Source organism: Oryza glaberrima, chromosome 1 (assembly GCF_000147395.1).
Source record: "Oryza glaberrima chromosome 1, OglaRS2, whole genome shotgun sequence".
Classification (NCBI taxonomy): Eukaryota; Viridiplantae; Streptophyta; class Magnoliopsida; order Poales; family Poaceae; genus Oryza; species Oryza glaberrima.
In genome coordinates, this window is record NC_068326.1 from 24,652,807 (window position 1) to 24,668,687 (window position 15,881).

At 39.1% G+C, this 15,881-nt stretch overlaps 2 protein-coding genes across 3 annotated transcripts; one reads left to right on the forward strand and one right to left on the reverse strand.

Annotated features, from left to right (window-relative positions):
- Positions 1–42: 42 nt before the first annotated feature.
- Positions 43–6,447, reverse strand: LOC127771803 (aspartic proteinase oryzasin-1-like). Of its 2 annotated transcripts, none has more exons than XM_052297749.1 (14): positions 6,349–6,447; positions 5,642–6,051; positions 5,478–5,538; positions 4,107–4,201; positions 3,904–4,016; positions 3,401–3,569; positions 3,267–3,306; positions 3,077–3,141; positions 2,284–2,397; positions 2,128–2,192; positions 1,699–1,855; positions 1,501–1,620; positions 623–711; positions 43–307 (listed from the first exon to the last, which is right to left on the reverse strand). In XM_052297749.1, the coding sequence occupies exons 2-14, from the start codon at positions 6,035–6,037 to the stop codon at positions 223–225; spliced, it is 1,569 nt and encodes a 522-aa protein (XP_052153709.1). In that variant the 5' UTR covers positions 6,038–6,051; positions 6,349–6,447; the 3' UTR covers positions 43–222. The 2 variants fall into 2 exon arrangements, with proteins under 2 accessions (XP_052153709.1, XP_052153702.1); XM_052297742.1 differs by having other exon boundaries at positions 6,408–6,437.
- Positions 6,448–9,689: 3,242 nt separating this feature from the next.
- Positions 9,690–14,479, forward strand: LOC127771835 (pterin-4-alpha-carbinolamine dehydratase 2, mitochondrial). The gene is made up of 7 exons (XM_052297781.1): positions 9,690–9,844; positions 9,963–10,024; positions 10,884–10,966; positions 12,425–12,510; positions 12,589–12,712; positions 13,338–13,406; positions 14,158–14,479. The coding sequence occupies exons 1-7, from the start codon at positions 9,791–9,793 to the stop codon at positions 14,250–14,252; spliced, it is 573 nt and encodes a 190-aa protein (XP_052153741.1). The 5' UTR covers positions 9,690–9,790; the 3' UTR covers positions 14,253–14,479.
- The last annotated feature ends 1,402 nt before the right edge of the window (positions 14,480–15,881 follow it).

A 15,881-nucleotide genomic window follows, 5' to 3' on the forward strand; every position in this document is an offset into this window, starting at 1 on the left:
GTTTTGTTATTGCTAACTCATGGAGTATTTCCTGTGATAAACTGTCGTCTGAATTCTGCCTACTTATATTTAGCTTAGCCAAATTAAAACAGACAGGTTTTGAGATCACAGTAGCAATATTTATTGAGCATGCACTAAAATATATACCTACACGCTTGCGGGAGATAAACCCGAGCTGAAAAGCTAAGGGCTCTCCGACTCGTCCGATCACCATGGGGGGCATTATGCCGCCTCTGCGAAGCCAACCTTCAGGTTGCCATAGTCAAACACGGTATGGTAGGCTCCCATAAAGACATCTCCCAAGATCCTGCAACAGCAAGCTCCCGTGGTCAGTGAAGGGCAACATGTCTATCAGTCTATGGGGATTTGTTTTAAGTAATGTGAAGCACAACGAAGATTGTTAAGTAGTAGTATCATAAAAGAAGAAAACTCGAGCATTTCAACATACAGTCTGAACTCTGAAAATGTTGAATACACTTCTTTTGTTGGATGACAAGTATCTAAGACACAAGCAGGACAGACGATTACTTATGCAATTGTTCTGTTTGAGCAGTACATGCTACACAAAAAGGATCATTGATGGTGAAAAATGCAAAAACGCTCTGAGAGGTGGATAATTTACCAGAGAGGACCACGAGGAGGAGGAATGTCCATAGCTGTGAATCCACTGATGCACTGGGTAGCAGTTCCCTCACCAACCTTCAGGATGTACTGAATAGGGAAGATAAAACAGAATATATGAATTTTGAATGCATGAGAACCATTTACACACAATATTATCTACCTCTTCCTCAAGGCTCAAGCTATAGGAAGTTCCACAAGCATTTTTGCCACCATTTCTGGCGTGCTGATTTTCTCATTTCTTATATCTAGCTGTAATTTTTTTCAACGTTGTTATTTTAAATTTTGATTGTCATGCAACAATTTGAAAAAAAGAAAAAAGGAGTGCCAATAAGCATTGTATTGGAGTATTGGACTACTCCCTCCATCCAAATGTCTCTTATGTATTTCATTTTTTGTTTTTCCAAATGAGATGCTTTGTATTTGTAGTCTCCATGCATCTAAGGCTTGAATGAACAGAGTGACTCTTTGTTTAGCATCACTGGATCAAACATATATCTCGGAGCCCAAGCAACCATTCTCCAACCCCATTACTTGCATGCAGAGTATAGATTGGAGGAGTTAATTTCTCCTTGGTCTCGATGACAAAAGAAATATGTATGAGACTTTTGGATGGAGGGAGTATATTCTAAAATAGAAAAATAAACATCCTACGGGGTTCTTTTTTTGGGGGAATACATCCTACGGGGCTCTTCCCTAATATATGGCTGCATCACTTTAACTCAAGATGATAATGGAGAAATCACATCTTGAGTTAAAGTTCCTAAGCAAAAACATCTCAATCTTAAAATATGCAAACAACAAGTCCTGAGCTTAAGAGCTAATATGGATGCAATTCCCAAGAAAAGACAGCATAAGAGTCATAGAGAAGAAACGTACTTGTTCTGGTTTGAGCACAAACTTGTTGCCACCGATTGTGAAGGCAATGTCAGGCATGGATGCAAGGCTGCTGCAGTCAACAGATGATTCTCCCATAGGACTAGGAAGACGGTCACATAGCTGTGAAGGTTGGAAAAGTTACACACAGTTTGTATAATAATGCACTGCAGCGTTGCTCTTACAAGCTAGGAAACAAACCTGATCAATGTACTGCAATACGAGATCCTGAGTTTGATTTTGTGCAAGTTGGGTATGCATCCATACAACAGCTGTCTCACAAGCATTGCACATCGCACTGCTAAAGGGACCACTTGATTTTCCAACTTCATCATCCACCACACTCCGAATACCAGCACTGCCATTACATAGCACAACTAGTCATCATAAGTAACAACTCCAGTTATCAAGAATAATGAAATCAACAGTACTTTAATGCAATTCATCCCTTATAATAATCTAGTACATTTAGTAAGCACAAACAATAGCAGCACTCGCATTCAAGTAAACACCATTAGGAATTTGCAAAGTAAAATGCTACGCATTCAATTATCCATCCACAGTAAACCCACAACTGTAGAGGCTGGACAGTTCCCAATATCTAAAAAACAGCAAATCCACAAATCTTACCTAACACCATGAGTACCATCAAAAGTACATAAACCGACCGAAGAGCATACTTTCGCTGGTTTTGTCTGCATCACAAACCCAGAGAAAGTTCAGTTACCAGTGACGAATTTGAGAACTTCATGTCGTCATGCTTTTGGAATGTAGAAAACTGCAAACCTCTGCTCGCAGCTGATCTAGGATCTGTTGACCATATTGAGAAACAACTGCCTTGCACTCTTGACTGACTACCCCAGTAGCACCAATCTTTTCATTTATCTGAGTAATTATGGCCTGCATAGTTCCAAATTGATTCATCAAGACAAAGTCTAATTTTAAAAGAAGGAATGTACCCACCACAGAAGAAAGTTCTGACACTAGATAATACACGCGATGTTCTTTAAATGGTTATCTATCTAATTCAATAGGCAATGTACACATTGGGAACAAATTAAGTACAGCCTTTTGGGAAGTTAGTGATTCTTTAAGACTTTCCTGACCGTCCCTGGGAATGAGCTGGGATTTGGGCCCTGCCAAGCAAGGCCCAAGGAATATTTGTTTGTGCCATTTAAGGGTAGAATACCATTCAGTTGGTTTGGTGCTTGTCATTTAATTGTAGGATTACCTTAATTGATCAAAAGGAAACCTGCAAAATTATAAAATCATGCATCTATGCTCTATGTTTAATCTAAACGAAACTTTTCTGACAGAACTATAAAAATGTTCAATGCCTCGGTGTACTCAAAAAATGCAACATTTTGTGCTAATGGTAGAAGCCGTAGAACTTAAGTTAAAAGCACAGTGGTTTAAATGATTGTTAAGAAATATTTACAGATGTGAATTTCACACGCGATTGAAATCCAGATTCAGGCAATAAACCAATGTTAGGAACCCCAGTATCAGATGCAATCCAGACCACTTTTCCTTGCTTATGGACATTTTTTTTATAAAAAAAGAAGAGTTCACACCATACCGTGGGACCAGTAAGCAGTGAAGTTCCAGAATCTGCTATTGCTGCACACCCAGCTGCACAGAATCCTAATGACACATAGGGAACAACCAAAATGATTTAGACTATGTTCCTTTCAAAAAGAAAAAGATTAGACCATTTTGCATTTAAATAAAGGTATAGTGAGCATGAAAAAAAATTGATAATTGAGCACCTGTGGAATTCCCTCCAATTAGGACATCGCCCATATTGAACTTCAGAAAGTAAATGATAATTTTATCAGCACAGACCATTGCTATCAATATTGAAATTTAAAACGTACCCAACCAACTTCAAAATGAGATCAACCTGCCAGTATCCCTTCCTAGTGACAGGGACATATGTATGATTTCCCTTGTAGTGATTAGGATCAATCCCTCCAAACACAATCTCGCCTCCCTGCCCTTCATCAGCATGCCGGTTGAACCAGAATGAGAAAACAGGATCAACAACAAGACCTTGTCTCACCATGTTGTACCTATGAGTTTGCTTTGCAATGTCAGTGACAGGAAATCTGCTTCACATTCGAAGCATGAGAGAAATATGCAGGTAGCCCGGTACAAAATGGTCTTCATTTTGCAATATAATACAGTAAGATAAGTCTGTCAGTCTAACATAATTGATCTGTATAGGTGTTGGTTTGCCGGTTCCCACTTAAAACTCAGTTTTCTCTTTCCTTCCAAAAAATTGTTCAGAATGAAGGTATACATGTCACACACAGAGTAAAATGTTCATTTTTATTGTTGATGCTACTATTACCATACGAGTGCAATGGATTTATTTTTTTCAAGATGCTAGCAAGACTTGCTCACCAGATAGGCACTGCATTTCCTACCGAGATTTCCTTAAATCCAAGCCCAAGAATGCCATCGAACTTTGCAACCATGAATGTAATACTTGGCTCCCGCGTAGCTTCAATAAAATCCTAGCAGTGTTACCCAATAAAATCAGGATATTCTCGAATTGGATGCACATAAGAATATAAGATGAAAGCAAGTTACAGCTGATGATAAACCTGATTTTTCACAGCTACATCACCAACTTTCACACTGTCCTGACTAAAATAGCCAGAAATTGCACCCGTTCCATAATGAATTGAAGCAGGTTTTCCTGCCAAGGAGAACTGATAAATTATATTCATGAACTTAACACCCTGTTGCAGTTTAAATCCAAGGACACATCAGAACAGATACAGATTTAACGCACATAATGAATAACATCTTATAATCATGACGTCTATGTTGCTACTCAGTTGATTGCTTGCCAAAGATGTAAATACAGGTTATGGGTTCTTGTTTTTGCTAGAACATAGTGGGAAAAAAGCTGGAAGTATCATAGTGGCAATTTCACACTACATAATTTCTCCAGTTTTGGTTTTTGGATTCACAGAATTGACATCATGGTACAAATAATGGCCTATCTGAGAATAGATTGGGTAACTGTAGAGTCCACAGAATAAATATCAGGATGGTGTCAACGTCACAATCTAAGATGACTATAAATCCATCAAACCAAAAATTATCAACTAATCACAATTACATAGCTGCAGAAACTTATTACAGTATTACTCCCTCTTGTTAAAAATACAAGAGCCGAAACCGTGGTGATATGAAGGGCCATCGAAGTTTAGAACCTTTTCGCAAGATATAAACCTATGATCTGTAACCCAGGGTTTATATAGCCAGGTCTGTAACCAAACACGCTTTGGGGAACTCTCTCTATCTAATGGAAGGACATGCAACCCTTTTGCATGTTCTCCAAAAAAATAAGTTAAATAAAAATATATGATGTTTTTGGGATATGTGTAATTAACCACTATAACTTCAGCTATCGATATCTCTATTCATTATATTGGACATACCAACATACAAAAATGGGTTGCATAAACTTATCTTGAAAAATAATTTCACAGTATCATACTTTTATCATATTTAATAAACATCCAACCAACACTAAGTACCATTTGGGCATAAACACATAAATCTGACTAGTGATTTGATATTTTTTCTACTGTATATGAGCAGTAAGATCAAACATGTTGATGCAAAAATTGCTACCTATTTGTGGTTGGAGAGAGTATTAATTGCACAAGAAACAGCGTAATTTAATAAATTGCAGAAAACATCTAGTTTGATATATGCTTCAAATCAGTTTTCATGTTAATGCACTTTATCAACCTGAAATTTTAAATTAGTCATGCCAATTCAGTTACTCACTTGGAGCCAACAGAACTACTATATAAGAACAGGCGAAAGGCACCAAGCCACCAACAGAGTATTGATCGATCAGATTATCAATATAACTGGAGAGATAACACTGAGTGCTACTAAATCACACTGCAACACAACATTATAAGTCTGAGAAGATATTGGTAGAAAGCACAAACCATTCTTCTTATACGTGCTCGACTGACCAGCCTTGTACCTCGAGTGGAAGTAGCAAGCAATCTGCAGCAAACATCAGAAAGGGACACTCCAATTAGCACCACAAACACTACCAAACCACTAACAAAACCCCTGAACCGCGGCAACCAAAGAGAACGGCGCGCACCGAGAGGTGGCACTTGGAGGAGGGCACCCAGAGGTTGGAGCTCCCGGTGTCGAAGATGACGGTGAACATCTGCGGCGGCGTGCCGATGGCGATCTCGCCGTAGTACTGCGCGTTGAGGTAGTTCTTCAGCGCCACGATGTCGCCCTCGGCCTCAGCCCTCGCCTTCCTCGAGGCGGCCCTGGCGGCGTCGTTGGTGAGGAAGCCGTGGCGCCGCGCGAGGAGCCGCTGGGCATCCTCCCCAGCGAGGTGGCCCCCGACGCGGCCGGTCTCGTCGACCTGCCGCTTCTTCAGCGCGATGCGGACCACGCCCTCCGCCGCCGCCGCCGCGAGGAGGGGCTGGAGCAGTACGGCGGCGAGGAGGACGAGGAGGAGGAGCCCTACGCGTCGCGTACCCATGGCTGCGCGGCGAGCTGCACATGGTGGAGAGAAGGATCACGAGGAGGCGAGACGACGAACACGAAATCGATCGGGATTGCATAGTTCGACGACAAACAATGGCATCAACTGCCCAACTAAATCGCCAATTTCGGTGAGATTTGGTACAAATTTGCTTTGGTGAGAAAAAAAAACAGGAAACAAATTTCAAAGCAGTTGCTAGAAAAAAAATCACCAGAAAAACGGCATGTTTTTGGCTCAAATTGATCATCAAGCGAAAAAAATTTGACAACAAAGCAAATCTAGAGTGGATACTAGAAAAATTCTTAAACCTGCTCGATTCCACAAGTTTCTAACGGCGATTTTAGCCAAGCAAAAGCGAAGAACTCACGACACTCCACTAGTCCACTTCTCCAGACGAGACTGCTGCTCTGTAGCGTGGAGCCCCCACTTGGGGCCAATTTATAGCGGAAGCAGCGGACTCTGGAGCCACCCCTCGCCGTCCGATCCTACCAACGGCGTCGTACGAGCCGTCGGATCGGCAGCGGAGGGGTGACAGGTGCCACGAGATATTTCTTTGCTAAGCTCACGCGAGAATGCACCTGGAAAAATGTCACGCCGGATTGCATGCCTGGGCTTGATCAGTTTGGCTTGGTTTACTTTTGCGGTAGCGTAGCGGTGGAAAGCGAGTGCAAAACGAAATTAGAGGACAATAATGACAAAAGGAGTAGATGGATTTTTTAAAAGTCTTTTGCTCGTGTGTGCCATACGGTTCCGACAGGTCGCAAGGCATGACATAAAAATGGGGTGGAGAAATGCTCAATTCATGGTAGAAAAGGTACAAAACTCCGCTAGCATTTTCATCATGCCATCATCATTCTTGTTGTTGCGAAGAAAATAACTGTGATTACGTGGAATCCTGATCTAATCGGAATATCAAGACGAAACGAAGAAAAAATGCAGTGAGCTACATCCACATTTTCAGGCTTCTTTTTAGAGAAAAATGGTCACGCCTTGTGGTCATCTTCGTCGCTTGGTGTTTCCACAAGGAAAATAGTGTGACATTACCATGTGGGGAGCGTATCCTATGCACACAGGCCCTCACGTGTACACACCGTGTACACCAACTAAAAATTATTACAAAAAATTCTAGAAAAATTTATACATGTACTTTCAATAGTATTACATCTACGTGCAAAGTCGCATCTTCAAATTCATTCTACATAGAGAATAACAAAAAAGATAAAATTATGACAAAATTGTAGCCTTAAAACTGTCAGATTTTTTGTTTTTTTTTGTTACGGCTAAAATATAATGAATTTGACGTTAAGATTTTAACCCTAGGTGTAATACAATTGAAAGTATATGTATGATTTTTTTCTAGATTTTTTGGTGACATTTTTTAGTTGGTGTGTACGTGTGTACACGTGAGGACTTGTGTGCATAGGATATGTTGCCTACCATGTGAGCTCAGAGTCAGGAATGGTTGTTGGCGTGTTGCTATGATCACACAAAGTTCCAGGCAAGCTAAGAACTACAACTCGCAAGGCTAGTTGGTTAGTACTTGTTCATGTGTTACTTTCAACTCTGGTAGGCATTTCTCCTACCAAATGTTTCAATAGCTTTGTGTTATAATCACTACTTCCTCCGTCCTAAAATATAGCTACCTAGTACAGGATGTGACATTACCTAGTACTACGAATTTGGAATGTACTAGGCTGTCCCGATTTATAGTACTAGGTAATATCACATTCTATACTAGGTAGCTACATTTTAGGACGGATGTAGTATTAGCTTACAGCGTAGACAAACCATTAAATTGATGTGGATATTGAGCAGGAAAATTGAGTATGCGGGTAATGTTCGTTAGAAACTTAGGCTGTGTTCGCACGAGCCTGTTTCCAACCAAAACAGCGCGCACGGAAAACGGAACAGTCCATTAGCACGTGATTAATTAAGTATTAGATAATTATTTTTTAAAAAATAGATCAATAAGATTTTTTAAGCAACTTTCGTATAGAAACTTTTTTTTTTTTTGTAAAAAACACATTGTTTAGCAGTTTGAAAAATGTGCACACAGAAAACGATGAGAATGAGTTGGGAAACATGGGGTAAGAACACGTGCCTTAATGTAAGTGTAAGTGAATTGCCCTGCTTTTTTTATTGGTTTAAATTTTTGGGTTGAATTGATTTATGTATTCAACTTAAAAGTGTCAAACCCCCACAAAGTTTGAGCCAATAAGGGACCTAAACATAAACAAACAAGGAGTCAAGAGTAGATTTGATGGGCGTTAAACTTCCTTACATATAAAAGCCAAAGTGAATAATGCTATTTTTTTATTCCAGAGTTGAAAGTTCGTTGGCTATATTCACATTACTAGCACGATATTTTGATAGATACATATTAAAAGCCAACCTGATTGAATAAATAAATACTACCTCCACTTCAGGTTATAAGACTTTCTAGCATTGCCCACATTCATATAGATGTTAATGATTCTAGGCACACATATATGTCTAGATTTATTAGCATATATATGAATGTGGGCAATGCTAGAAAGTCTTATAATATGAAACGGAGGAAGTAAATAGTTCTAAAATATTATCATATCAACATGAAACGATTAAGTGACACTCCCATTTTAGCCTGTGTATCACCAAGGGTAATAATGGGCGATGACCAAGCGTATTGATTTTTTATAGGAAAAAGTCTAAATACCCCCCGTAAACTTTGGATAAAAATCCATCTAGCACCTTGAACTTTAAAACCAAACATTTAACCCCCTGAACTTTGGAAAATTGTTCATATTACCTCCTAAGGTGGTTTTGCATATTTTGGATGCTTAAACGAACAATATTAAATAACTTATATAACATATTTGCATATAAACAGTTGTAAATCATCAATTTATATTTATACAATGATACCATACTATTATTATGTCGATACTTGTCCGTAAGTGAGAGCTAAAAAGTAGTACAAATAAAAATTTAACTGAAGATTTTAATATATATGTTCAATGTGTATGTCACGTGATCAAACTCATTAAATTTATATACAAATTAGATAAAAACCACCATACAAAACCACCTTAGAGGGTAATATGAACGGTTTTATAAAGTTTAGGGGGTTGGATGTCTGATTTTAAAGTTTAAGGTGCTAGACAGACTTCTATCTACAGTTTAGGGGAGCATTTGGATTTTTTCCTTTTTTATATAAGCTACTTCTTTCGTTTTATATTATAGGACGCTTTAACTTTTTTTATTTTTTTATAAGTCAAACTTCTTTATATTTGATCAAATTTATAAAAAATATATAGCAATACTTAAAAAACTAATTAATTTTATTAAATCCAACATTTAATATATTTTCATAGAATGTTTGTTTTGTGTTAAAAAATATCTATACTTTTCTATAAATTTGATCAAACTTAAAAAATTTTGACTTAGAAAAAAATTAAAATATCTTACAATATAAGACAGATGAAGTAGCTAATAAGCTGAGTCAAAAATATCAAAATGCAAATACACGAGCGTGTAGAAGTTGTCAAAAATAATCTGTTAGAGAAAATAACTTCAGGACAATTTTGGGACCACCTGTCAGTGACCCGTCGAAGCCTCGAAGGCTACTAGTAGTACTATTTGTAAACAGCGGGTACACGCGCTACCACACGTCAGGCAAACCCACACGCCGCCTTCCCGCCGCCTCCGCTCTTCTTCCCCCAACCGCGTCGCAAGCCCACGGCGAGCGCCGCCGCCGTCCCACCGTCGCCGATGACCCGCGGCGTCGCTATGGCGCACGCGAGGCTCCTCCTGGCGCGCTACTACGTATGCCAAACGCGGGGACGAAGAACTCACCGCCCAGCCCCCCACCAACGCCGTGTAAGCATACCGTCGAACACCTCCCGTGCGCCACTAACCCGCCTCTTTTCTGTTGCCTGTGCAGGCGATGGCGGCCCCCAGTTGGCCTACCGTATCCAAGAACCTTCCGCTGCTGGGCCATGGACGGTACGAGTAACCTCTTTCTTGAATCGTGCTCGAAATTTTATACCGTGGGTGGGTTTGTCGGGGTCTGGATTGTTGTACGCGCTGTTGTTTTTGAAAGGGGTGGGAGAGGTGGTTATGCATGTTAATCTGTAATTATATCGTTAATTGCAGATCCTTTGGGCACAGATGATTACTAATTATCTGTTGCATGACAGATTAATATGCTATGTGGTTCGATTTTAGCATATATTTCAGATCACTTAGTGTTGTAGTTTCAGAATCAGAGTATTTCTGCACATCTTTGCCTAATATATACTACCAATAAGGATGTATATGAGAACACCATAAAAAACTTGAAAGATGCACGGAAGTAAGGATCAAGTACTGTTGTTTAACATGAAAAATAAGAGTTCTCTAGCCTGTTAGGTGTACGGCGAATTCTATTGTTGCTGTAGCGGTCATGCACTTTTAATTTTGGTTTGGAAGCATTACAACATGGTTGATATGCTTTTGGAAACAGTTTTTTTTTTCTGAAAGGAAGCTTCTGATAAATTTTCGTGGCATTTTGGTACAAGTATATGCAAGCATATGCATTTAATAGGAAGACGATTCCTTTGTTCATTTTTATAATTGGAACTTGCAAACCTTTTGTCCGGGCAAGTTTCCTGTTGGGAACAGTCATAGAGGACACAATGTAGAACTCCATTTAAATCATGGCTAATGACCAAAAAACACTCAAATTCTGGGTTCGATACAAGTTCCGTTGATAAATGAGATCGTATGACGTCTTGTATGGGCTTATGGCCTTTATGCTATAGTGAGCTTTAGCTGATGGTCTCATGGATAACTGAGTGGAGAAATACCATTGTCTATGATGCAGTTCTCATCATCCGATGTATGCAAGTCAAGACGAGATTAAAATGTCAAGTAGAAGATGGTGCCATGGTTCCCCTGACAATCAAGGTAGTCTTGTAAGACACCAGCCTCCTGAAAGTTTCTTAGAAATGTTTGAGGATATTCATTTGAACTCATCCGGTTCATCTGTCCATGTATTAGTGCACCCACGTACAATTCACACCTAGAGTTTCATCTCAACTGGTTGTTTTTTAAATGGAAACTATTACATGTTTGAGGCATGGAGTAGTAATGCAGCTAACGTGCATAAATGGAAACATACTATTATCACAAAAGTAGGGCATTTTTGGAAGATTGCGTATCCGTTACATTTCATTCTCACTCTGTTCTTCTTCTTTGCCTTTTCTTGTTAAACTCTGTACTACCTGTCATTCACTCATTCCATCTATAAAGCACAAACTCTTCTACAATCTACACTAGCCATTCGCCCATTCCTGTCTCTGGCATCACGCAGCCGAGGAGCTTGACGAGGTAGGCGGAACCGGCGGACAACGGCGCTGTGAGTTGCGCCGCGGCGGAGGAGTCGAGCCCTCGCCCTCGAGCGGTGGCACCGCACCAGGCAGAGAAAGATCGTCTGAGCCGCGCCGTCGTCGGGATGTCGTCGTCTACGGCTGCGATCGGCGATCCAGGTCATCTTTCGACCGCCTTTAATTCCCCCCCCCCCCCCCCCCCCCCGTACTCTAATCTCTTCCCGTCGCACCATGCGTACGGGTCGTCGTCGCGCACCAGACCGCGGCCATGTGTCCATGGTGTCCTTCTCCTCCCCTCCTGCTTGAGTTGTCATCGGCGGCGCTCTAATGTCTTGCTTGATGCCGTGGCCGTGGGTGCTCTGTCAACACCATCTTGCTGCAATCGTATGAATCGTCTGCCCATACCCGTAGTTGGGGTGAAAGAAGGCCAGGAGGAAAAAACTTCTCTCATTTAAACGGACACCGGCAGATTTGGTGAATGGAAAACGTGATGTCGATTCTATTCTCCTGAATTTATGCGTTTGCAGTAATACTTTACATTCGACCTTTCTGTTGATATTTTGCAAAACTTTGCTACGGGTGCAATGGCATGAGCCAATCTTTTAAAATTTTAGCTGGGTATTCAAATATATGAACATGTTGTTCTTATTTGATTTTTTTTATAATGTAAAAGAAATGGACAGCAACAGGTAGAAAGAAAGCAATCCACCTAAGTAAGAAGGATAAAAAGAACTAGGAATAACCAAATAAAGGATATCTTAACCATGTAGTCACTAGTCAGGATTCAGGAACCCCTGGTTTGCTCCTCTAGCTTTTTGAATGATATTCAGAATACTATTCTTATCATCTTATTTGAAGGAATAGTGATGTCTTGATAGCATGCAGTACAGGAGCTGTGATACTCCCATCATCATATTGTGGTTCTCCAGTAGCAATATCGATCCCCATTCTTCTGTTCTTGACTTTCTCTTGCCTTGTTAATCCATACTGTCATTTACTGTATAATCTCACAGATCTGCTACTCCTATTATTTCAGAGCTGGCAAAGAAGATTTGTGTTCCATGCAATTCTAAGGATATACATGCCATGCCAGAAGATTCTGCTAAGAAGATGCTAGAACAGGTTTTATTCTTGTATGATTTTGTAGTCAAGAGTCTGATTAAGGTTATTGGCACTTCATCAACTGACTCTTGAAAACAGGTGGGTGGTTGGGAATTAGCAACCGAAGGTGACATTCTGAAATTGCACAGAGCATGGAAGGTGAAGAATTTTGTAAAAGGGCTTGAATTCCTTCAGCTTGTTGCTGCTGTTGCTGAGGAAGAAGGTTTCCTGTTCTTTTGTTTCTTTTTATACATACTGGCATAATCTATATGGTCTATTTCCACCACATGTTTCCTTAGTTAAATTAAGTCAGCAATGATTAGCTAACTTCTCTTACAGTACTAGTTGATTTGGAGGTTCACAGTTTTACATACCTCTTTTGAGACACCAAACGTACCATAAAAAGGTTAAACAATATGATGCAGAGCAAGTGTTCCAAGTGGAGCTACTGCAAGCTAGTACTATTTCATATGCAGTACTTCGTGGCTGCATGTAATTCTACGCTTATTGTCTGGATGAGATAAGATAGAGAGGAGAGCTAGTAAGCTAGCTCCTGTTGAACTTGGGAAAATATCTTATAATTGTTATGGCTATTGATGAAGAATAGAAAGATTGCGTTACATTTGATATAGTGTAGTCATGGTGATCAGAATCAAATTATTAGTTTTCTCACATTTTTCTACCTATGCATTACATTTGTTGTCATAGCATGCTACAATTATATTTAGTATGCTGGGAGTTTATTTACATGTTGCATGAAAAACACTTCTAAACTGTTCACATTTTTTGGATCTCATTTTTGTTTTAAATAACAGTGCCAGTGAAGTATGTTTGATGTCCTTTCGCAGGCCACCACCCTGATCTTCATCTTGTCGGTTGGAACAATGTGAAAATTGATGTTTGGACTCACTCTGTCAGTAAGTGATTTGCATATCATTCGTGTTGCCAATTTGTTTTGATGTGATCATTTAAAAGAATCAAACCTCATATCTCTCAGTATTTTGGTTTGTTCTTTAGTCAAAGTTCCTTCCAAACCTGAAAACACTTGACTCATTACATTTAGCAGTGAATGTTGAAGCCAATGCTGCTGAATGAAATAAAGGGATCACTGTTGTTCCTGTTTAACTTTGTTTAACCTTTTCAATCTCTAGGACTGAAAGGTCAAAATGGCTCTTTCCTAAACCTTAATGAATGATGGCTATTAGTCAATACACTATTTTAGGAACTCTGATTGACTTGACTAAGTTTTCACTTTGCAAGAAAAACAAGATGGCCATAATGGCATAATTTATGCTCTTTTATTTGGACAATATCAAAATTCAGATGTTTATTTGAGAAATTCTTGCCCTCTATTAGTTGAAACCTAACCGAATTTCTATGGATTATGGAAAAAAGATTACATGCTTGGAGCCTTGGATGTTTAGTCTGTTGGTGATTTGCCTTTTCCATGTAAAATATTTGTATGCTTAAAAGGAGATAAGTCAAGAAATAGGGACCAGACATAGCAACTGTAGCTGAAGGCACATAATCACAGTATTTGGTTGTTGAGAATTGGGTTAGGATTTAGGAAGCCGTACTGAAGCAACATAAGCACAGTAACAGAACAGAAATCACCATCAGTCCATCACTCTAGTTTATAATGATGTGATTCCACTGCTATGGTTGCAGGAGGCTTAACTGACAATGATTTCATCCTTGCTGCGAAGATCAATAACCTCAACTTAGAAGGCCTCTTAAGCAAGAAAGCTACAGTCCAAAAGTAGTTCGCGCAGATGAAGCGATTGATTTCTGACGAGATTTATGTACTTGCTTCGGTTAGAATGCGTGAGTTGAGGTATCTTTAACTTGATAAGCTTTTCTTGAATTTGTACCGGGAGTTTCTCTGTTCTTTCTAAATTTTACCAATGCTGTTGGACCGGGTCTACTTCTGTTACAGAATGTCGAGAACCACCATAATCTAGATTTGATCAAGGAGAACCTGTTTCTCTTACATGTGGGCCAAGAGATGTAGGGTCCACGAACATTTTAGAGTCCACCACACCTATTCCGCTACGTTTCCTCATTCTTCCGTATGTTATTCACTTATTTGCACCAGGAGAGGTAACGCAAGTGTCCTAATATGTTTTCAACGAGCACAAATATGTCGTGTGAAACAAAAAGGTAAAAGCTTGTTTTGATTTCCAGTACAAATACAAACCGTGAAAATGTGGCATAATGAATTCTTTACCTTTAGAGTTTGAAGTTGTGTCAGAAAAGATACCACAACGTTCATCATGAAGAATTGAAGTTAAGGCTGTGTTTAGATCCAAGGGTGTAAAGTTTTGGTGTGTCATATCGGATATACGGACATATATTTGAAGATGTCAAAAAAGTTACCACAATGTTGATAGGTACGTTGCTTTTTTATCCTTTGATGTTGGCTCTTCCTATCATTTTAAAGCAAAGTTCATCAAGTTTCGAATTATTCACACACCAATAGGGAACGTGAGCTAAGCTAAGGTGTCTAGGCAATTATAAGAGTTTTAACCTACTTATGACCATGCCGTGATTTTAGTTAATAAATAGATGACATGAACAAAGTCAAAGTATCGATCATCCCTACTATTATACATGCTCTTAATTTTTAATTTTTGTTTTTTAAGAACATGCTCTGAAGTAAGTTTGTAAAGAACGGAGGGGGAAAAAACGTGTCTAGACAAATCATTTTCAAATGCATATCGCTATGACATATATCGCTGTATAAAATTAGTAACACGAAAGTTGCTTCACAAATATTGAAATCCAAACTTGGGCAATGTTTGGTATTACTCCAACCCCTAAATTTAACTAAAAAGCTAGCTAGGTTTTGCGTGAAGTTATAGAGTAGGATCTCTATAGTTCATTTTATGATAATACTATAACATGCTCCGCTCTCTTTTTTAAGTGAAACGGAAAGCATTTATTATTTTATGAGAGCACTCTAAACAAGCCCCTGGTCTGCACATACAATTTTTTTTCTTGACTGTAGATTGAGTTTTAACTGGAAAGTTATGGAGTAAAATACACATGGTACCAATGTCATTTTTAAAGAATATCTTTCATAATTATCTGTAAAGCTTTTGGCGGATAGGAACTGCGGGCACATGCATTGGCCATATTTGGCCTTCTCCATGTTTTAGGGGTTGTTCAAATTATGCCCAAAATAATCCTTATCAAATTTTGGCATTGGCAATTTGACAATATTGCTAAGTTTTGGTATGATTTCTTATATATTTACCAAAGTTTGATAAAAAAAAAACTAAATGGATGCACATATATATTTGATAAGTTTACCAAAATATGCTATGGTCTAAAATGGCATCAACCTAAACAACCCCTTAAAATCCGCTTCCAGAATCCTGTATAGACAATTG